Here is a 24,497-nt window from a genome sequence, read left to right as displayed (position 1 = left end):
CAGAATATATATACTTTATAGGGTCGGAAAATTATATTATAGAAATTACAAACGGAATGACAAACTTATATATACCCTTCTCACGAAGGTGAAGGGTATAAAAATCTTTATAAAAAGAAGCCAGTTTTCCCGAAATTCGCAAAAAATTGTCAGTTGGAATAAAATTCCACTTTTTCCGACAAACCGATTCTTCATACTGGGAAAAGGTCGGACGTTTTTTTAAAGCTTATATAAAGTGGGTGATCGTAAAGATTTAAGAAGTTACACCAAACATTAATGTTTTACGTGCCCCCAAATTCTTTTTGGGTCAGCTTTTTGAACCAAAGTCTTATAGATCACATTATATGCCTTATTTTTATATTTTTAATTTAAATAAATAATTTAATTTAATTTAATTAATAAATTACATTTCACTTACTGCAGGTTTCTCTAAATGCGAAAGAACTTTTTCATTCTTACATTTATATTGAAAACAACAAATAAATTTAAAATTTTGTTTTTGTTTTTAGTATATTTATAAGAATGAAAATATTGTTTCGATATTGTGAAACAATCAGTTATTTACTGAATATCATATTACAATGTTCACAAGAACTCGATATAAGGAATTTTGAAATATATATTTGTCAAATTAAATAGATAAAAACAATTGAAATTAACAAAAATCTCGATTAATAGAAGTACCGATAGTTGAACTAAAGTATAAAAAATAAGTATAAATACCATCAAGTTCCTAAGATTTTGCTATTAAGAAAAAAACGTATGTATATTAATCTTTATTAAGCGTTGGACATACCATAGAGGAGAAAATCCTTGCGAAAATCTTTATTAAGCGAAGCCGGTGTTGGACATACCATAGAGGAGAAAATCCTTGAGCCCGGCCGTAGACCGACTATTTAGAAAATCTTTACTAAGCAAAGAAAACCGTGTAAACAAAAAATATTTTTTAAATGTCCAACCCTGTCTTAAGCTTACTAAATATATATTTAGTTTGTTATTTATATAAAAAGTATGGTTTACCGTTACTTTTTACAACAACAAATAAAAAATACAAAACAATAAACAAGTTTGTAAAATTAAAAATGGAAATCAACCAATTAATAACTTTATTTAAAATGTTTAACTGCAAGGAAAATGGTACTCTTCCATATACCTTAAATAAAAGCTTTATTCATTGGCTTTTAACATATAGGAATTTATAATAGAATTATATAGACATTTTTTTCGATTTCTTTTAGATGAAAAAAAGCCGGGTCAAAATATATATTTTAGTATCATGTTATATATCATTGGAAAGGTATTTTTAATATTTTTATTGTAAATAAAACAGTTTTTCGAGATAAGTATACACAAAAATGTATTAAACTTTGGAGCCCCGCCCACTCGAAAGTAGGCGTGGCCGACAAAAAAAATATCTTTTATCGCCTCAAAACGCTCTATATTGGGTTTTTTAACATCTTTGACTGCTTATTTTTTTGCATTTTAGTTGATAATATACTAACTCTTACACAAATATTTTCAAAAATAAAATCATCAAGCAGAAAGCCTTCAGCAGCGGTGGAATCGAAACCCTACTGTAAGTAACAATTTGTTATTTCCTTTAGTAGTAATAGTAGCCTCCGGTAGGTTAGTGTTCTAGTCTGGTAGACCGGAGGTGGTGGGTTCGATTCCCACCTGTGGCACTGGTTAAGAAGCGCACAACAGGCCCGATAGAGGTCTCCTTTCAAAATAACTAATTAACTAACTAGTAGTAATTACTCTCTCATTGATAAATTTTGATTTATTAATTTAATTTTTCATTAAATATTACAACAAAGAAAGTTTGTTGCTTTAGTCTTTTAGTGAGACTTGATTTGAATTTGATAAAGCGTTTCTTTGTTGTTTCATATAAATCCGAAAGATAATTTTCCCCCTTTATTTTATAATTTATCAAATATCATATTATGTTACTAACTTTAAATATAAGAAAAAATATGACAGTGTGATACTCTTTTGATTAGAGCATCACACAGGGACAGAAGTAAGGTAATGTGTGATATATTTTATTGGAACATTTATAGGCCTTCGGAAATCACGGTTCAGTTTAGATCCTTTAGCAATAACACCAATGCTAACAAGAGGATGTGATATTGATTGTAGCAGAAATTTTATAGTTTTTTTATTAACAAAAAGGGCAATTAAATCACACGGTCCAATTTAACAAGATCCCTGGCCATATCTCCTGATCTAGCTAATCAGCCACTAAGTGCGTAAGGTTCCATATGGCTAAACATTGTAGAAAAGTTTGTAATTTTTACTTGCCGCAAATTTCCAGTCACAATCCCTTGACTTAAAATCAGTGAAAAACCTATGAACTACTTTATTAAAAATTCTATACTTAAAAAGTTTCTTATCGAGCTTTCAACCCCAATTTTTAAATAAATTTACTGTAATGTATTGATGGTGGGGAAGCTAGTTCCTATGCGCATTTTGCCGGTTGCTTAAGCCAGCTCATCAGGAAACCTTTCCAAATATTTTAGGAACACTAGAAATGTTTTATGAAAGAATTTTTTTAAACTCAATAAGAATTCAAAACGTTAACATTTTGACAAAACACCAACAATAACAGTGAGTTTATTTTTTCTTATATTCCTTTCTACACTTGGCTGGTTGTTTTCCAACTCTAAATGCAGGTGTAAGAAAAAAAAATAAAAACAAAATAAACAACTTATGTTTGATGTTGTTGAATTTATTTTAATTTAAATTAAATTTGCAAGTGCCCGTGCATTTAAAACTGAATACCCTATTCTGTTGTTTTTATAAACAACAAAATAGAAGTTGTTTATTTTGTTCCTTATTGTGTTTAAAATAATTCTTTCATAAGACATTTCTAATTTTCCTAAAATATTGGGAAAGGTTTCCTGATGAGCTGGCTTAAGCAACCGGCGAAATGCGCATGGGAACTAGCTTCGCCACCATCAATACATTACAGTGAATTTATTTAAAAATTGGGGTTGAAAGCATGATAAAAAACTTTTTAACTTATTTGATTCTTACTTATTGTTTACAAAAAAATATACTTCCTACAAGCGGCCTCATAAATGTTGGGGGCTAGAGGCAAATGAGGCCCGATCATTACAAAAAACAGTAGTGTCATTTAAAGTTTTATAAAACTAAGTTCTACCGACTTTTGTTGACTTAATAGAATATTTAACTTAATTGTGAGCCTGGCTGGACTAGGCTGGATTGTCCAGCTTTTTTAATGCTTGTCCAGTTTTAAGCTAAAATTTTATTTGTCCAGCTAAATAGAAATTTTTGAGTATACTGCAATAACTTGGCAATAATTTTTATGTTATCTTTGTCAAATCATGTAAGCCAACTCTGATTGTATATTTGTTATACAACTAAGTTATGATTTCCCTTTTCTATCATCAAACTAGACTGAATTATTATTTTTTTTAACGTTTTGTTTTTATACCCTTCACATTCGTAAGAAGGGTATATATAAATTTGTCATTCTGTTTGTAATCTCTATAATATAATTTTCCGACCCTATAAAGTATATATATTCTGGATTCTTATAGATAATTAAATAATTCTTATACTTTATCAGAATTTTTAACGAAATTTCTAAATTTCCCTTAGACATTTTACAGAATAATCGGTAAACTTTTTTTTAGACTTTTCTGCACATTTTCTGAAGTATTAAAGGATTAACATCAGACTTTTCTGCACATTGTCGAAAGGGAATTTCAGTGTTAGGACAATTATGAGACTACTCTGCACATTGGTGGAGGACAATTTGTTTTTTATTGTTATATATTTCTTCAGACATAAAAGAGAACAGTCTGCACATTTTCTGAAGTGAAAGAAAAAATGGCTTTCGAATTATATCCGACTTTGTTTTTTTATTTTTCTTTAAGACATGATTAAGAATTGTCTGCACACATTCTCAAGTAAAAGAGTGAATAAAATTCGAATTATATCCGACAAATCTGCACAAGATCTGAAGTAAGGTTTTGTGTTTTTGTTTTGTTTTAAACGCAACAACAATTTCTTTATATTTCGATTATTGTTCGACACGTCTGTATGTTGTTTAAAGAAATTTTTTGTTGTTGATTTATGTTATTAAGATATTACATACGACTTTTATCCGACAAGTCTGCACATAGTCTGAAGTAAATTTTTGTTCAATAAAAATGCAACAACAAATTTGTCGTTTTTTATGTATTTGTTTTTATTATTGCTAAAAGATTTTTTTTGTAAATAAATGATTAACCGTTAATTTTTTTTGTTTTCTTTACGTTCTTTTAGTTTTCGTCAGTAATAATTGTTCTATTGAGCTATTCAGTTTATTTAGTTCACTAATTTCTGCCGAAAAATTGTGTGTAAAAAATTATTATATTAAAAAAAGTTTATTAAGTGATATTAAAGTGTCAAATTGAAAATTAAAATTGGATAAAAAAGTGTCGAAAATATTAAGGTGACAAATTGAAAATTAATATTCGATAAAAAGAATAATAAAAGTCAAAATGATATCACGCCAGGCATTACGAAAAAATGCAAAAAGGAAGGCTCAGCAACTGCTTAAAAAGTTGTTGGAAACAAACCATGAAAATGCTAATTCAAACTTGAGCCAGGAAAGTATTCCTTCTTGTTCATCAACTAATGTTCCGAAAAAAAAAATCGAATGTTTAAAGGAAAGATCAATAGAAAATATTGATGAAATATTATTAATAGGTGACGACACTAATGAAAATTTTAATGTAATAGAGAAAACAGACAACGATTTTAATACTTTCAAATCTTAACTTTAATTTTAAGTGAATACAATATACATATAATTTACTTTTTTTATAATTTATTTTTAAGATAAAACTTTTTAGAATGCAGCCTCAAGATGACACAAAAAAGTTCATATATGAAAACCTAAAAATAATGTTTAAAGATGACAACATTACATGACAATTTTCATGGCTAAGTGTAAACAAAAACATTTCTGTGAGAGACTTTTATTTTATAAAACTTCTTAAAGGTTTGCATTCTTAAATTTTACAAAAAATTAATTTTAATTTTATCTATTTATTAGACTTTACTTTACAACATATACCTTCAACAATGGCTTCAACGATTGAACATCATATGAAAAAATTTTTTAATGCAGACAAAGATCGAATTAACAAAAAAAAAGAGAAAAATCGAACAGATTTCCTAATTTGTAATCAAATTTTTAAAATGAAATATTAAAAAATGTACAAAATTATTCAAAAATCCAAAAAAAAACATTAAAATTAAAAGTTACAATGAATGTGAATGAATAATTTATAATAAATTTATAAAATGAATTATTAAAAAAATCATATGTACGTATAAAATAAATATTATAAATAAGTTCATTTTTATGAATACTCTAAATGAAATAAATCCTTTTTTGTGTTTGTTATAAATTTCTCAGTTTTTTGTTTTTAGAAATTTTTTCGACAAAGATCAGGCAAGACGTAAAAAATATCAGATATTTCTGACTAATGTCTGATATTTCTTCAGAGTTTTTTCCGACATTGATAAGACAAGACGTAAAAATTATCAGATATGTCGGACCAATGTCTGATATTTCTTCAGAGTTTTTTCCGACATTGATAAGACAAGACGTAAACATTATCAGATATGTCTGACCAATGTCTGATGTTTTATCAGAGTTTTATCAAACATTGATAAGACAAGCCGTAAAAATTATCAGATATGTCTGACCAATGTCTGATGTTTTATCAGAGTTTTATCCGAAAATGATCAGACATTTCGAAAATTCCTTCAGAATTTCCCCAGGAATTTACATCAGATTTCGTACCGAATTCTGACCGACATTTCTGCACATTTTTCCGAATTTCTTCAGACAAAGACTTCCGAATTCCGAGCAACCTTTCATACGATTTTCGTAACGAATTCGGACGGAATTCGGATACGAAATCGGCAACTTGTGCAGACTGTCGGTACGAATTCGTTACGAATTCGGCAAAAATTGTTTAGTGGGTTGTTTTGTATGTTTGGATGCTGTTGGCGTCATTAAGTTGTGTATTTTGTGTTTGTGAATTCTGTTCGTATATTTGGAGGTAGGTTCGTTTTATTGCGTTGATTATTTTGTTTTTTCTGTGTTTTTCGTTATGTATGTTTAGATGTATATTAGTTTAGATCAGCGTTGCGCGTTCATATTGTTCTAATTACGAAGATTTTCGGCAATTCACTCGTACACAACCCGATCATAAATAAAACTCATAGCAAGAGCGTAAAAATTGCAAAAATTTGTAAAAACAACAACAATATTTTCAAACAAGAGAATAACTTGCAAAAAACTCGTACACTCCAAAAACTTTTCAGGAATGCATAATATTAAAAATGCATAAAAACAATATTTATAATACCTTTTTTTAAACATTTTACATTAAAAGCTTTAATCTTTGTTTAGAAATAAACATTTTTCTTTTCTTTGAATATGCTTTATCTGCAAAGTTTTCAATTTTACTTCTTATAAAATTTGATCATAGCAAGCGTAACTAGGAAATCTTTTTTCTAAGTGTTTTTTTGTATTTTCTTACCACTGCAATAACAGTTTCTCTTTCTGCCTTGTGTTTTTCATTTCGTTTAGCGTTGTTGTTCATTTTGTTTAGCTTTTGCTGTAATAATAATAATGTAGTCGGGAAAAAATTTATAAAACTAAGATGTTTAAAATACACTATGGTGAAGGGTATAAGATTCGGCACAGCACTCTTGTTAGTATTTAATTTTAATTCTTACATAAATATGCATATGTAAATATGTATGTGGCAGACTTTTTAAAATTAAAATTTTGATAATTTAATTTTAATTGTAATATTTTTAAATAATAATAATACATTTTTATCAATTTTTTTTCTCCGACAAGAACCATATTTAGTGGTTGAATTGGATAATGAAATGAAAACGTTAAGCTATTTTCAAATAAAATAAGAACAGTAAACATTACTTAGGACTATCAGCGCATGTTAAAATAGTGGCAAATTTCTTTTTTCAGAAATTACACGTATAATTACAAAAAAAAAAAATATTTTATTTTGCAATTTCTTTCCAAATTAAAAATTTTGCAAATAAAAAAAGGTAATGTCTCAGTCGGTTTGAAAAATACAGGCATTTGAAGTAGCTTTTTGATATTTTGATTTCGAATCAAAGTAAAATGTTAATATTTTTATTTTTGCAAAAAATTTTTTTCGCCGTATCGGATATTACATAATACAAAAGGAATGCTTTTATTTGACACTAATATTTCCGCAAATCATATGGCGCTATAGTTGTCTGAAAGCAAAATGTTTTTTTTTCAGATAAACGCTTCTAGGACTACTATAAATGAAGAAATTTTATTTTTCTTTCGCAATATCTATTTAGTCCATAAATATAATTAAATGTATAAAATTTAAAAAATTTTTGCATCACGTCTTTAGTTGAAAATACAAAGAAAAATAATTTTTAATTTTAAAATTATCATAAAATGTTTGCAATTACAAATTTTTTTAATATGCATATATCTCGGAGGAGTTAGTTATAATAAAATAAAATTTACGAAGTATTTGTAAATAGTTATGAATGTCACATTAAAAAATGTCACATTTTCAAAAAAATTACGCCTATTCTTGGCAAGTTTGAAAAGGTCCTGCTCAGTCCTTAGATCTCTGACATCAACAAGATATACCTTAAATTGCGTGAAATTACTACACCTATTAAATACCTCTGCATAAATTTTATTTGATAAACGCGAGTGCATGGACTAAAGAAAAGAAAAACGCCAAATTTTGGTTATATTTTTTTACAGCCGTATATATTTTCACCAAAAAGCACTAATGAAATTTTTATATGGATTTTTTAATGTCCAAACTCTTGTAACTCTTGTTTAAAAAGCATAGTTCTATAAGTTATGAGCTGAAAGTACAGTTTTGAAATAAATGAACAAACTCTGATAAATTTGAGAGCATTTTTTATTTTTTATGAATATTTTTGTATATTATACCGAAATGTATAGTTACCAAAATACGAGACAATTTAATTCAGTTTCAACAATGGATATTTAAAAAAAATATGATTTTTAAAATTTAAAACTTCAAAAATGATCTGGGAAAACTAAAAATATATTCGTTCTCTATGGACTATAACAAAACGGAATTGGTATATGAGAATCCCTGCATTTTTTGGTGTATTACTGCAAAATCATTTATACAAAACCAAAATGAACAAAATTTCTCAGTATTTTTTATGTCGAGTTTTTTTTGTTGTCCAGCTGTTTAAAACCCAATGTCCAGTTTTTTTTGAATCGGAATTTGGCAACCCTAGGTGTACGGTTGTATGGGGCTAGGCGAAATAATGTTTCGATTATATGAGCAATTACATGAAAAGGTAAACCACGACTGAAAAAATAAAACCCTTATTACTTCTCCATTTTTGAAGATAATTCAACAAAATTTCGTATATGATCTTTTGTAGAACTAAAGACGAAGACTGTTGAAAATTTTTGAAATCGTTTTATATTTACACCTCGCTGCTATACAAACGGACCAGAAAATATCAGTTTTTAGCTCATAATTTTCATATATAATACTATCCCTTCAAAAATAGGCAGATCTAAAATGTTTATAAGCCTAAACCTTTATGCCGATTTTTCATAACGATTGGATCTCATTTGACCCTAGTTCCATTCAAAGTTTAATTTTAGAAAAACACTAAAACGTCCGTAACTCACCTCTTATCACTAGTATTATGATAACATTTGGCACAAATAAGTTTTATATCAACTAAAATCACACCCTAGGATTTTATGAGGATAGGTCCATATTTGACCCTAGTCGCCATATAACTCACTTAACAGTTTTTTTATTTTTATCTATTAATTGCTTTAACATGTACAGTGCCTCTCATAAGTATTCGAATTTAAGTATAATGTGAAAAGAAACCAAATTTAATAACATATTATGTATGCAAAATTAATAAGTTAAATTGTCTGGACAGTCCTTAGCTTTGATATCATGCTTTTTAAAACTTTAAAAATTCGCATTTACTTAAATTAATTTAGCTTTATTTAATAAAAAAGTATTCGAATTTTCCTGTATTTCATATTTGACCATATTTTACGAAACACAAAAATTATAATCGAATGGTATTTTTCTAAATAGTATGGTCTCATTTGACCCTAGCCCCTATAAAAAGACAGTCTGGCTTAAATGTCCACAATTTTATTCAACAATAAATGGCTTAAGTATATCTGAAGGAAGGTACAATTCAACTTAAATGCTATTTTTGTAACAAGTGTAGGGATTATATGGTCTGCCTCGCCCGACTATAATTTCTAACTTATGTTGCATATAAATAATTCAAAACAAGTATGACTGTATAGTCGGGCGTAGCCGACTATATAATACCCTACACTTGTCAGTATGTATGTTAAAAATGGGGATTATTTAAAAAAATAAAGCATTTGGTTTGTTTTTTTTTTAACTTTATTTCGGAGTAATTTTACTTTTATTTTGGCAAAAAAAGATTTTTTTTACAGGAGGGTTCAAAGGGGAGTAGGGCAAAATATGGCCCTATCCTTAAAAATGTTGGTAGGGGGAGTTAAGTTTTCTTCAATAATATTTATGTAGAATTTAAAAGTGTTAATAGTGTTTGTAAGTGAATTTTGACCTTGAAGTCATTTTCTGAAGGGGAGTTTGTATGGGGGTAGGATCAAATGAAGCCCGATCATCGGTAGTGTCATTTAAAGTTCTATAAAACTGAGTTTTGTCGACTTTTGTTAACATAATAGATCATTTAAATTAATTATAAGCCAAAAGGCCCTAGTTGGGGGTACGGTCGAAATAATGGTCCGATTTTAACCATTTTCAATAGGCTTCGTCCTTGGGCCAAAAGAAGCGGGTGTGCCAAATTTCGTCTAATTATCTTCAAAATTGCGGCCTGTACCTTGCGCACAAGCTTTACATGGACAGCCAGCCAGCCGGCCAGACGGACGGACATAGCTTAATCGACTCAGAAAATGATTCTAAGCCGATTGGTATACTTTAAGGTGGGTATTGGTCGAATATTTTTCTATGTTACAAACATTAGCACAAACCCAATATACCCTCCCCACTAAAGTGGTGTAGGGTATAATTAAACATATTTTTACAGAAAAGTGATTAAAATTGCCAAACTAAATATGTGGAATAGGATATCCCGTGGGGCACATTTTTTGGGACAACCTCTTAAAGGATGCGTATTAATGTACTAAAAAATAAAAAAAAAAACATTTTTTTGAAGAAGCCCACAGTTCCCTACCAGCGATTGAAAATATCGATCTCAGTACAACATGCCCAAAAAAAAATTTGCAATCTTTTAGAAATGAGCCCCAACAATTCCGTAATTTTAAGCTTATTGCGGGAAAAAGTAAAGACTATTCCTGGTCTGCAAAACGACTGTTGGTGTATTATAAATGCCAAACTATTTTTTACTATTTTCTGTATAAACTAATTATAAGCAATACATTTTGTTTAATATTTATCTAAAGATTGAAAAAATGTTTATCCAAAAAATATTTTTCAATTAATGAAACATTTTTTGTTGATTAAATTACAGCACACTTGATTTCTATTATATTTTTATTTTCTGTTGTCATATACAATGCAAAAAAATTTTATTAAAAATTTAAACTTCATATACAAGTAAATCAAAAGTAACACAGAGTAAAACACACAACATTGGTTACAATTCCGAGTGCTCTGAAAATTTTCTATGGGGAACTAAAAATTTATTTGTGGACCAAAAATACTCTACAAAAATTTAATTTTTTTCTTAATCAGCTCATAATTCGGGAATTTTTGAGACCCATTTCAAAATAAGCGAAGATAATTTATTTTTCACAAATTATACTGAGGTACATTAATATGCATTGATTAAGAGGTATTCCTTCATGAAATTCTTATGTATAAAAAATGCCAACAAATGTTTGAAAAATGCTAAAAAAGTTGTAGATTACATTTTAGTTTTTAGTTTTTTTGTTTAACAGTACCAATAAAACTCACCTGCAGAGAAATTTTTAAACATTTCGAAATTTCTTTAGTTTCCTCCTGTGATTTTATATTATCCACATTGCTGATAGTGTCACTAATTGTATGGACTTCTTGCTTGGCGCTATTATTAACAGGGTGCTTAAACTTGTTTACGAGTTTTCCTTTTAACATATTAAGAGAATTTCCTAAAATAAACAAAAATACATTAATAATATTGTTTTTAGATATACGAATTTTTTCATATGGGAGGTACCAAGTACCCCATTAGAAGTCCGCCCGTTATACTCTGTCTGAACTCACAAAATTCTCTCTCTCTCTATATATATATATATATTATATTAATCACAGATCAAAAAGAAGAGAATTAAAATCGTTTCTTTTTTTCTTAATAAAAATAGAAAAAATACAAACTTATCAAAATGAAGAATACCTTCAAATAAGAGGTTTAGATGCTTTTTTACACATTTATTTTGCATACTTCTTTTCTGTAAAAGTTCAGAAGTTTGCAATGTTTTGTCAGTAGCATAAAAATAAATAATAGTTATTTCGTTTTCCTTTTTCTGAATTTAATAATTTAAGTTTTTTTGTTAATTTTGGTAAATACATGTATATTAATAATAATTTATAATAATTATTAATAATATATCAAAAATATTTTTTTTAATTTCAACCATTTCTGAAACTGATTGTCAAGGACCTAAGTCTCCTGTCAAAGACCTAACTTGTGAGAATATTAGAATAACAAAAACACAGTTGTTAAAACGGTACTAAATAACAGGTAAGAGTGCTATATTCGGCTGTTCCGAATATAGTATATTTTAAACATATTAGTTTTATACATTTTATATTTTTTTCCGATTACATTATTATTACACCAAAAGCAAAAAAAATGAACAACAAATAAAAAACATATACACAAAAACACAAGGCCATTTAACCAAGAGACATCTAAACATACATAAGGAAAAACACAGAAAAACAGAAACAAAATAAACAACGCAATAAAACCTGCAAGAGCGTAAAAATTACAAAAATTATCTTTAGTTGCTAGACAGCATTCAACAAAGTAGGTTGATGCCGCACAGTGGGGCAGAATGGAAATTTTTTGGAAATAAATCTGGCATTTCTAAACGGCTGATCCGATCGGCGTGAGCGTAGCCAAGGAGTATTCGAGTTTAAGTTTTGAACATGAACCTCGCAGATGCCCCAGGGACGGAGCTGTGGCGACTCAAAGTAGGGTATCTACGACATGTAAAATTTTTAAACTCGTGCCATTTTTTTGTTTTTCACCCAAATACTACTTATCTCTTATAATATCCGAGTTATAGGCATTTAAAAATTTAGTGATACAAAATTTACCATACCTTGGTCCGCCTTTTTTTGAATACCGGGCGTAATTTTGGATCAAATTTTTCTTGTAAGTTAGACAACAAAATTTCCAATAATATACAAAAAATTTCAGATCAATATCATTTACAGATTTAAAAATATACGTTTTTTAATTTTAAAATTCAAAAAATTTTAGATTTTTGCCGTTTTTTTGCCCAAAATGTGTCTCAACTCTTTTATTAATAAAATAAAATTTTCTTTAAGAACATATAACAATTTTATAGTTTTCTAAAAGGTATCTTTACGCAGAACGCTTTGGCGTAAAAAACTTGTCCTATTTTTTGAAAATGTTGCCACTGCGTCCTTCCGAATATGTCGTATTTTTTTATCAAAACTTCAACTTTGGGCGACATGTTCTAAAATCCCAAAGCTGGGATCAGAAAACTAAAATCAGTTTTGGAAACCTCAATATGTTTTCTATTTACTCCAAAAGTATTTTTCCAGCCCTGAAAGAAATGTGGACCCTATGGGCAAATATGTAAAAAATCCCATTTTTGGGATTTTCATTCCTATTTTTGGGAATTGCGGGATGCCCTTTGGCCTTTTCAATTTTTTTTTTTTTGCATTTTCTTATTTGAAATGACAAATTTAACAAGCGTTGAAGATTTCACTGAGTTTTGTTAATAAATAAAGATTTTGTCATATATTACATATTTGTTAAATTTCTAAAACTATGATTTATATCAAAATTGTAATAGGGTCGCAGATAGCTACAACAATTTAGTCCATATTTATCCCTTAATAGCTTTTTTTAGTTAGATATGGAAATTCTCGACCCTTTACAAAAAATTTCAAGCCAATATCTCAATTACATTCAAAAATATGTTCATTTAAACCTGTGTCCTTTAATTTCATCTTTTTCATATTTTAGTATTAAGTATGACAGAACATACATTTGGTGTTGAATAAAATATTTGGACAATTTTTAAAAATTATTTAGTTAATTATTTTATTAAAGACTATAACATTGTATATACAATAAAAAAAATATAATTTTATTATGAGCCACGCACAACAACACCTAAATCACCCCACACAAACCACCTTTCCCGCCCACCGAAATATAAAACACAATTTAATACAATATCATCAGTTAGTATAATAGCTTTTTTTATTTGAACTGTTTATCTTAAACATAATACAATTAATTCTTAGATCCTACTTATATAGTTAATTCCTAACACTACTTATTTTCTATAAAATAATCTGTCATAACGGTATACATATCCAGAAGGTAATATAAGTACTTTAAATCTTCCTTTTTGAGATGATAGAGTTTCATAACAAATCCATCTTTTTCGCATAGTTGAAAGAACAGGATCAGAAGATAGAAGTAAACTATTAAAAATATCTTCATTCTGTGATTGTTTAAATCTTATATTTACTTATTTTATTTTCTATTTGTTTGCTTATCCTTATAATTGAAAGGTCCTATTATGCATAAATTTTCAGAAATTTATAACTATTTTTTACCTAAATTTTCCGACAGATCATTTCGTTCTGTTTCGTTTATGATCATGTAGGTAAAAATATACAGGTAATGAGAATTTCGATTCATTCACTAATAAGAAATATCAATGACTGAATTACAGGTTATAGTAATATAGTCCTAAATGTTAATAGGTAGACAGTTCGTAATTTTTAACTTTGGAATACCTGTATCGGAAATGACAAGAATTGGTATATAAGTAAACTTCTCAGATTTTAAGTACCATATTTAATAAATCTAAAATAAAGGTTACATTAAAGTACGAAGAGCTGTGTTCCGTTTTATGGAGTGTATCTTCAAAAGGGCCAGAAAGAATTGAAGACATTTCAAATTATATAAAAACTACATATAGTAGAAAAGTAGACAAAACAGGCATATCAAAAATTGAAAACTTTTTAATGTAAATAGTAAGTCTGTGGATGGAAATCAAAAGAAATTTCGATTACAATTTTGTAGTTGGATGGAAACTACTATGGAAATCTCAACTTACAACACATCAGCAGGAGCGCCTTGCATGTCATACGAAGACTTATGTTCAAGGTCAAAAAAAAGAGGGTCACACAAAAACTTTTTTCAATCTCAAATGAGGAAATTGCTGATACATTTAACGAAATGCTGAAAGAGGAAAACCAACCTATGAATGCCGTACAGCATCAAGAATTGTGTCTGACTTTTCAGAAGACCAACTAAGGAAAATTCATAACTGTGATGTTGTCTTAATGTGTAAGTGGGGATGTGACGGTTTATCAGCACTTCCAGAATACAAACAAGCTTGTGGAAGACGGACATTGGCAGACTACAAAAGTGTATTTATGTCATCATTAGTGCCATTACGAATTCGTTCATATTCCCTTAATCCATCATCGTCAAGCATCGGAAATTCATTGGAAGATATATGGATCAATACAACTCCGGGTTCAAAAAATTTTTGTAGAACCTTTGGATTTGAATATATAAAGGATTCAAAGAAAACAACAAAAGATTTAGTGGAATATTTAAAAGATGAAATAAATGTACTGGAGCCCATTTGCATAAAAATAAAGGAATTCTCTATTAACGTATCATATCAGCTAAGCTTAACAATGATTGATGGAGAGGTCAGCAATGCCATAACAGAAACTTCTTCCTTCTGGAGATGCTCAATATGTAAGAGAAAAAGTCGCAATTCTCAAATATAAACAAAAGCAGAAGTATTAATGAAGAAGTCCTGTCTTTCGGAATTTCACCACTTCATGTCAGAATACGATTTTTGGATTACTTTTTACACATAGCATACGATCTCAAATATAGAAGTGTGCCAGAGAATCTTACTAAATCAATAAAAAAAATAATGAAGAATTGAAAGAACTGAGAGAGGAAAAAAGCAGAATCCAAGAAGAATTTAAAGTTCAGATGGGATTAAACATCGACAAACCACTTCCAAGTTGCGGTAAGACAACATCACAGTTATGAATTTTCCTTAGTTGGTCTTCTGAAAAGTCTGACACAATTCTTGATGCTGTGTTTTCGAGCAAAGATGATATATCAATACAAGCTTCCACATCATTAACAGCAATAGGTGATGGTAGGATAGTTTGTTTTCTTTCCTGGATCGCCTTGCAGAGCTTTCCTTAATATTTGGTACTTATTTCGACTGAGACCCAGTTCCAACATAAGCGCTATTGCTTCCTATTCAGTAAAATTTGATTGTGATGTTGGAGTTGGTATACTTTCCACAATTTGTTTAAGTCGTTTTGGTGATGCATTAGGAAGAATAGTTGCAATATGTACGGCATCCATAGGTTGGTTTTCCTTTTTCAGCATTTCGTTAAATGTATCAGCAATTTCCTCATTTGAGATTGAAAAAAGTTTTTGTGTCACCCTCTTTTTTTTGACCTTGAACATAAGTCTTCGTATGATCATGATCATAAACGAAACAGAACGAAACGATCTGTCGAAAAAATTTAGGTAAAAAATAGTTATAAATTTCTGAAAATTTAAGCATAATAGGACCTTTCAATTATAAGGATAAGCAAACAAATAGAAAATAGGTAAATATAAGATTTAAATACGTTCTGTCATACTTAATACTAAAATATGAAAAAGATGAAATTAAAGGACACAGGTTTAAATAAACATATGTTTGAATGTAATTGAGATATTGGCTTGAAATTTTTTGTAAAGGGAGAATTTCCATATCTAACTAAAAAAGATATTAAGGGATAAATATGGACTAAATTGTTGTAGCGACCCTATTAAAACTTTGATATAAATCATTGTTTTAGAAATTTAACAAATATGTAATATATGACAAAATCTTTATTTATGAACAAAACTCAATGAAACCTTTAACGCTTGTTAAATTTGTCATTTCAAATAAGAATATGCAAAAAAAAAATTAAAGTTCAAAGGGCATCCCGCAATTCCCAAAAATAGGAATGTAAATCCCAAAAATGGGGTTTTTTACATTTTTGCCCATAGGGTCCACATTTCTTTCAGGGCTGTGAAAATACTTTCAGTTTTCTGATCCCAGCTTTGGGATTTTAGAACATGTCGCCCAAAGTTGAAGTTTTGATAAAAAATAGGTCATATTCGGAAGGACGCAGTGGCAACATTTTCAAAAAATAGGACAAGTTTTTTACGCCAAAGCGTTCTGCGTAAAGATACCTTTTAGAAAACTATAAAATTATTATATGCTCTTAAAGAAAATTTTATTTTATTAATAAAAGAGTTGAGACACATTTTGGGCAAAAAAACGGCAAAAATCTAAAATTTTTTGAATTTTTAAATTAAAAAACGTATATTTTGTAAATGATATTGATCTGAAATTTTTTGTATATTATTGGAAATTTTGTTCAAAAAAAGGCGGACCAAGTTATGGTAAATTTTGTATCACTAAAATTTTAAATGCCTATAACTCGGATATTATAAGAGATAAGTAGTATGTCCAATCATGTTTTTTCAAGATCTCGTCGAGCGCTTTCAAAAAATGGCATGAGTTTAAAAATTTTACATGGCGTAGGTACCCTACTTTGAGCCGCCACAGCTAAGTCCCTGGGGCATCTGCGGGGTTCATCTTCAAAACTTAAACTCGAATACTCCTTGGCTACGCCCACGCGATCCCTATCGGATCAGCCGTTTAGAAATGCCAGATTTATTTCCAAAAAATTTCCATTCTGCCCCACTGTGTGTCGCTTTGTTTCAGAAATTGCAAACAAAATTTGTAAAAACAACAACATCATTGGCAAACAAGAGAATAACTTGCAAAGAACTCATACACTCCAAAAACGTTTCTGTTGAAGATGATATGGCAAATCTACAATGTGAACGGTGTTACTTTTGCTTTTTACATTTTTCTTTTCGTATTCTATATACAGTGTCTCTCATAAGTATTCGAATTTAGGTATAATATGAAAAGAAACCAATTTTAATAACATATTTTGTATGCAAAATTAATAAATTAATTTGTTAAATTCTCTAGCGGTGTACAGCTCCAAAACATGCCTTAACAAAACGTCATCCTATACAGTAGATTTTAGTTTTTACTACTTATAACATTCACGATTATGTTGCCCACTACAACAACACTGTATGTAAAAAATTTTGAGCTTATTTTTATCATAGTAGATAATATTTCAACAGATATCAATATTTTTGAGTTAGACCATAATGATATGGTGACATTCAGCATGGAGGCCATTGGTTATAAAAATAATGATTCCACTATATTGAATGGCGTTTCTTCGAGGCATGCTTTGGGGTTATAAACTTCCACAATATATTGAAAACTTAAAATGTATAACAGCTGATATCTAAAACAATTTATAGAAGACAAGTTTCCCCGAAAATGTTTGACCCTAGTATTATAAAAATGGACTTGAGTTCCAAGAAATTGAATTAGCGATAGAAGAATGATTCCAATAATATATCTTGGAACGTTTAAATACAGATTCTTGTAATAAAAAATATTATTTTTAGATACCCCAAGGGGTATATTAAATTAAAATAACAAATTTTGTTTTTATCTCTGGGAAAAAGGAGAAAAAATACAAATATTGCCAAAAACCGCCATTTTAATGATATTACATAAAAAGATGGTACAAATGCCCTAAAATTGTGGAACAAATGGTCCAAAAATATATCCATTCGGTTGATAGTTACCACTTAAAACAATTTTTAGCAAAAAAATCATTCGATTCTAATTTTTGTGTTTCGTATAATATAGTCAAATATGAAATACAGAAAATATTCGTATACTTTTGTGAGGTAATTTTATGGACTTTTTTTAAATAAAGCTAAATTAATTTAAGTAAATGTGAATTTTTAAAGTTTTAAAAATCGTGATATTAAAGCTAAGGACTGTCTAAAGAATTTAACAAATTAATTTATTAATTTTGCATACAAAATATGTTATTAAATTTGGTTTCTTTTCATATTATACCTAAATTCGAATACTTATGAGAGACACTGTATGTCAATCTCATTTAAAACTTTGAACTGTAAAGACATTTTTCATTTTTGCTTTAATAAATATTTTATACTTTACTTAAAAACTTTAAAGTGTGTTACAATAAAATTTATCAGGTTATGGGCCCAGATGCCTAAATTGTGTATGGAATTTGTTGAGTAAAGGATAAGAGTATAAGTGAATCAACAATGAGGGCGCCAGTAATACAGATCGAAAAGCTGGACGAGAACAACTACGACAGTTGGTCCATACAGATGAAGAGCGTACTCATAGTTAGTGGTCAGTTGAAAAATGATGCGACAGGTGTTTTCAAAGAGAAGTGGGAGTCCGATGATGACAAGGCACTTGCGTCTATTTGCTTGGGAGTAAAGCCAACACAGTTGGGGTACATAAAAAGTTATACGTCTTCCCATGATGCCTGGACGAAGTTGCAACAAGTGTATATGTCTAGAGGAACGTTATAGAAAGTGTCATTGTACAAAATACTAGTGAACCTGTCAATGAGTAATGGTGGCAATGTGGTACAACATTTATGAATTTGTGGAAGTTTCTGAGAAACTGGCTGAAAGTGGTATACAAATCCAGCAGGGGCTTTTGGTGATAATACTGTTATCTAGTCTATCCACGGATATTGATAATTTTGTAATAGCAATGGAAACAAGGTGATTTGCCTAATTTTCCGTTACTAAAACAGAAGCTCTTAATACTGTTATCTAGTCTATCCACGGATATTGATAATTTTGTAATAGCAATGGAAACAAGGTGATTTGCCTAATTTTCCGTTACTAAAACAGAAGCTCTTAGAAGAGGGCAAACGCAGAAAAGAGAGAATCGACAACGATCATGCACCATCAGGTTCACAACAACAGCAACAGGCATTCACAGCAAAATCAACATTCACACGCAAAGACAAAAAGTATAACAACAACAGCAAGAATTTCAAAGGCAAGTGTTTTATATGTGGTGTGATTGGTCACTATGCAAGCAAATCTGAGAAAAAGAACAAATACAATAAACAAGCAATGACAATGTTAGCTGCAGCAGAGGCAAGTTCGTTAAATTTGAAAAATCGGTATGTTGACAGCGGGTAACTTCGCATTGTGTAACAACAGAAAGATGTTTGTACGTTTTAAAGATCATCATGAGGTTATTGCATTGGCTGACAACAAAAACATAAATGCCAGTGGAAAAGGTGATGTATTAATCTACAATAACAATTTTGAAATTTTGCTTCAAAACGTTTTGTTTTCCTCTGAGTTGCAGGCAAACTTTATTTCTGTCAACAAAGTCGTCGGTTTATTCGTAGAATTTAATTCGAGACATACTGTTATAAAGAGAGCAGATGGTACTAATGTATTGAAAGCAGAACGCAGGGACAACATGTTTGAAGCAGTAAATAATCGTGCAACGGAGAGATAATGTGCTGTTAATACTTAATATGAACAATGTATGGCATAACAGGTATGACCATTTCAACTTTAAAAGTCTGCAAAAATTTTTAACCACATAAATAAACAGTCAAACTGAAAGACATGTATGTTAAGTAAAATACATGTATTGTCGTTTCCCAAGAAACCTACAACAAAGACACCAAATTTGTTAGAGATTGTTCATTCTAATGTCTGTGGTGCCTTTAAAGTAAAATCTGTAAGCGGTGCTAAATACTTCATAACATTTATTGAAGACAGATCTCGCAGAATTTTTGTTTACTTTAGTAAGAGTAAAAGTGAAGTGTTTGGGAAGATTCAACTGTATAAGACACATGTTGAAAAGCAAACAAGCTGCAAAATAAAAACTCTGCAAACGGACAATGGTGGTGAGTATATAAACTCACAGTTTGATTAATTTTTGTCAACAGAAGGTATCAGTAGACAATTGACAGTAACTTATACGCCGCAACAGAACGGTGTGGCAGAGAGGGCCAACCGTACACTAATAGAAATTGCAAGGTCTACGATAGTACATGCTGGCGTTAGCGAATATTTATTGGCAGAGGCTGTAAACATTGCAGCGTATATACTAGAGTATTCAAACGATTAATCGTCGTTCGGTTAATCGATTAATTTTTGACGATTAATCGTTCGAATAAATGAAAATTGTCAAATTTCAAATAACGAATAATCCCGAATAATTTCTATCAATTAACCGATTAAGAAAAACTCACTATTTAGTAGTAATACTATGTATTTTCTACAAATTTTATATTTTTATAATAAATTTTTCTTCTTTTCTTAATTTCTTAATCAATTTTCTATAATAAAGAAAATTTATTTGATGATTTTTGAAAAGAAATCACAGAAATAATTATATCGCTTTTATTTTTACAACCAGTTTTTTGAGAACATTGTTGTGTTCTTAAGTATTTCTAATAAGTTTTCAGCAACAGTTATAGTTGAACTAGTGTTCAATGGAACGTATGAATTCTAGAACTCGTTGAAAATCTTAAAAACAGTAATGTCTTTATATCGAAAAGCATTTCACATAAACAGGAATAATTTCTAGTATTTGATATAAAACTAAACAAAGAATTGAAGTGAAAGAAGTGAAAATAATATTTCTTTTTATAAACCGTGCAAAAGTTATTTTCAAACATGAAAAAATCTATGCGTACAGGAAACTGTGGACCATTAGTATTAACTGTGTAGTCAGTTTTTCATAATCAGCTCTAATGCTCCTGTAAAAGGACTTTAAAGTTTAAAAGACATTCAATTTCAAAAGATGGAATTCCAAATTTATATTAAAAAGTTGGTATTAATATTAATTTCAAATAAAGCTGAGTTTCTCTGCTTCGAAATAATATAATTTATTTCAAATCATCAAGATCATCTAGAAAGAATTGGAAATCTTAAAGAAAATTTGTCACAAAAAAGTAGTTAAAAGTTTTTGAGTCGAAAATGAATACTTTTTAAATTTAAAGGTTTCATTTTCTCTAAGTGAGACAGGTAAATAAATATAGAATATACAGATTCCCCGCTTTCATTTGATACCAATTGCATATTAAAATGCATATAAATTATAAAATGCATATAAATATTCGTTTGTAGTCCTTTAAACTTTGAAATCCTTTTATAAGGACATAAAAATCGGAGTACGCAATTTTATAAGTGGAATTTATTTTCACATGCTTATCAACTTTTCCATATTTGAATGCTTTTTTCAAAATTGTTACGGGGTGTATATGAAGAAAATTATTGTTAAAAGCAATGATAACATCTAGTTTCCTTTTATTCGAATAACCGAATAATTTTTAATTATCCGATTATTAACCGGCTAACGTAAAACCTCAAATAATTATTTGTCGAATAAACCGAATAAGACAAAAACCCGAATAATTGAATACCCTAGTATATACGTAATAGATGCCCAACAAGGCAATTGGAAAGTAAAACACCATATGAAGTGTGGTTCGGTGGAAAGCCGAATGTTGATCATTTGAAAACATTTGGTTCGTATGCGGTAAGTCGACAAATAAATCAAAGTTTAAGGCAAAAGGCACACCATATATTATGGTTGGATATTCAGCGACTTCAAAAGCATATCGTCTTTTTGATAAATCAACACATAATGTAATCGATCAGCGCAATGTTTTGTTTGATGAAGAATTATTTGATGTTGATAAGGAGGACAATAACAACTTTGAAATACCTCGCAAGGCAGAGAATTATTTGACAATATATTTGTGTGATGGTGATAGCAGTGCAGCTGTAGTTGACAACGATTGCCAACCTTCTGTGCAGAAAAGTGAAGACGATGAAAACTATGATACGGCAGATGATGACAACGAATCTGAAGATGGTAATTGAGCAGGACAGAAAACTATTGGTCCTGGAAGGCCTATGATAAAAAGATCTGGAAAACCTGGCAGACCGAAAAAAACAATATAATGAGATACAGCAAGAGGATAATAAATTTAATGTTGCTATTGAGGAGAATATTCCATTAACAGTTGAAGATGCTTTGTCCTGTAAGAATAAGGATTTTTGGGAAAAGGCTATGAACGATGAATTCCAGTCATTGAGAAAATATAACACATGTTAATTATCAGATTTACCGATATTTCTCAAGGCAATACCATGTAAATGGGTATTCGCTCTAAAACGAAACGTTAATGGAGAGGTCGAGAGGTACAAGGCACGCCTAGTTGCCAAGGGTTGCAAACAACGATTTGGAATTGATTTCCAGGAAACTTTTTCTCCAATCGTGCGGTATTCGACATATGTTTACTTTTAGCATTGGCGGTACAGAATAAGATGCACCTACACCAAATAGATGTGAGTACAGCATATTTGAATAGTAGTCTTCAAGATGAGATATATATACGGCACCGACACATTTTGTTGATGCTTGTTCACCAGAAAAGGTTTTATGTTTGAATAAGGCGATATATGGTTTAAAGCAAAGCGGTAAAAAGTGAAACTGTAAACTGGATAGAGTTTTACGACAGATGAATTTTGTTTTATTCAATAATGAACCATGCTTATACAAGGCTTTCAAGAATAATAAACTGATGTTAATAGCAGTATACCTTGATGATTTGGTTATTGGATGCAGTAACATAGCAGTTGTGCATGAGGTGAAGACACAAATTGCCGATAATTCTAGGAATGGAAATAGAGCGTGAAGGCGATACAGGAACGATTAAATTGATTCAATCTGAATATATATTGGTGATATTTTGAGACAAAATGGTATGGATGAATGCAAATCAGTCTCGGTGCCACTTGCTGGTTATCAGGTAAATTGTACTGATGACTCAACGAAAATATGACCAAATTGAACAATCGATTTAAAACTTATTTATGAAGCGGGAGATCATAACAAAGGTGTGGAGGTGTTCGTAGATGCTGACTGAGGAGGAAACGCATTGGACAGAAAATCTTATACAGGTTTTGTATTTTTCTTCAATGATTCTACAATCTCATGGGAGTCACGAAAACAATCTTTAGTCGCTCTCAGCAGTACAGAGGATGAATATATGGCAGCTTCAGATACGGCAAAGGAAGCAACATATTTAAAACGATTATTTATTGAAGTAAATGCATGCAGTGATGTTCCTGTAAATTTGAATATTGACAACCAAGGTGCTCAAAAATTTGCTGAGAATCCAGTTTTCCACAAACGCAGCAAGCACATCGATATAAAGTTTCATCATATCAGAGAGCTGGTGCAAAGTAAACAGGTGGAGCTTGTAAGTATATTGTTCAACAGCGGATGTTTTGACGAAAAACCTACCAAGGGTTAAACATTTTAATTGTGTGAATTTGATGAAATTAAATTAATTTTTATTTGTAAAACAACATCCACATTGAGGAGGAGTGTTGAAATGATATGGCAACTCTACAATGTGTACGTTGTCACTTTTGCTTTTTTCATTTTTCTTTTTGTATTCTATATATGTCAATTTCATTTAAAACTTTAAACTGTTAAGACATTTTTCATTTTTGCTTTAAGAAATAATTTATACATTACTTAAAAACTTTAAAGTGTGTTACAATAAAATTTATCAGTTTCAGGAATGCATAATAATAAAAGTACATAAAAACGAAATTTTTATACTTTTTTTTATACATTTTATATAAAAAATTTAATCTTTGTGAAGAAATAAACATTTTTATTTTCTTTGGATATGTTAATTTATAAAATTGACCATTTTACTTGTTTTAAAACTTGATCATAGCAAGCGTAATTAGGAAATATTTTTTCTAAGTGTTATTTTAGTATTTTCTCACCACTACAATAACAGTTTTCAGAGGTTGTCTAGGATTTTTGCTCATATCTCAGTTATTTATAGACCTGATTGCTGATTTTAAATATATATTTTATCTTATTTTTTCTGCACTAATGTAAAATGAAAAAAATATATATAAAATATTTTCAAAGTGAAAAAGTACAACTTTTCTTTTATCAGTATTAATTAAAATTGAATGTCAAAGAATAAAAGATATTCTTTGCAAAAAATAATAAAGATTATGTTTAAGTGAAAAACAATTGACTGCGTTTAGTTCCCCCTAGTTTGTTTTATTTTCTCAGAGCTCGTATGAGAGAATAAATATAAGCGTCAGTTTCGCCTATGTTTAGTACTATATGATATGAACCGTTAATTTGAAAGTGGTATGAGCCAATATGTTTTGAAATT

General features: G+C 29.5%; 1 protein-coding gene across 4 annotated transcripts in view; it reads right to left on the bottom strand.

The window, feature by feature from the left end:
- Positions 1 to 24,497, bottom strand: part of LOC111677206 (calcineurin-binding protein cabin-1-like) — a 637,283-nt gene that overhangs the window by 201,789 nt on the left and 410,997 nt on the right. For all 4 annotated transcript variants that reach the window (XM_046947473.1, XM_046947468.1, XM_046947458.1 and 1 more), the window contains exon 17: positions 11,049 to 11,221. In XM_046947473.1, coding sequence (XP_046803429.1) covers positions 11,049 to 11,221 — 173 coding nt within the window. The remainder of the gene's footprint in view (positions 1 to 11,048; positions 11,222 to 24,497) is intronic.

This window comes from Lucilia cuprina, chromosome 2 (assembly GCF_022045245.1).
Source record: "Lucilia cuprina isolate Lc7/37 chromosome 2, ASM2204524v1, whole genome shotgun sequence".
NCBI lineage: Eukaryota > Metazoa > Arthropoda > Insecta > Diptera > Calliphoridae > Lucilia > Lucilia cuprina.
This window is presented reverse-complemented; position numbering and strand designations above follow the sequence as displayed.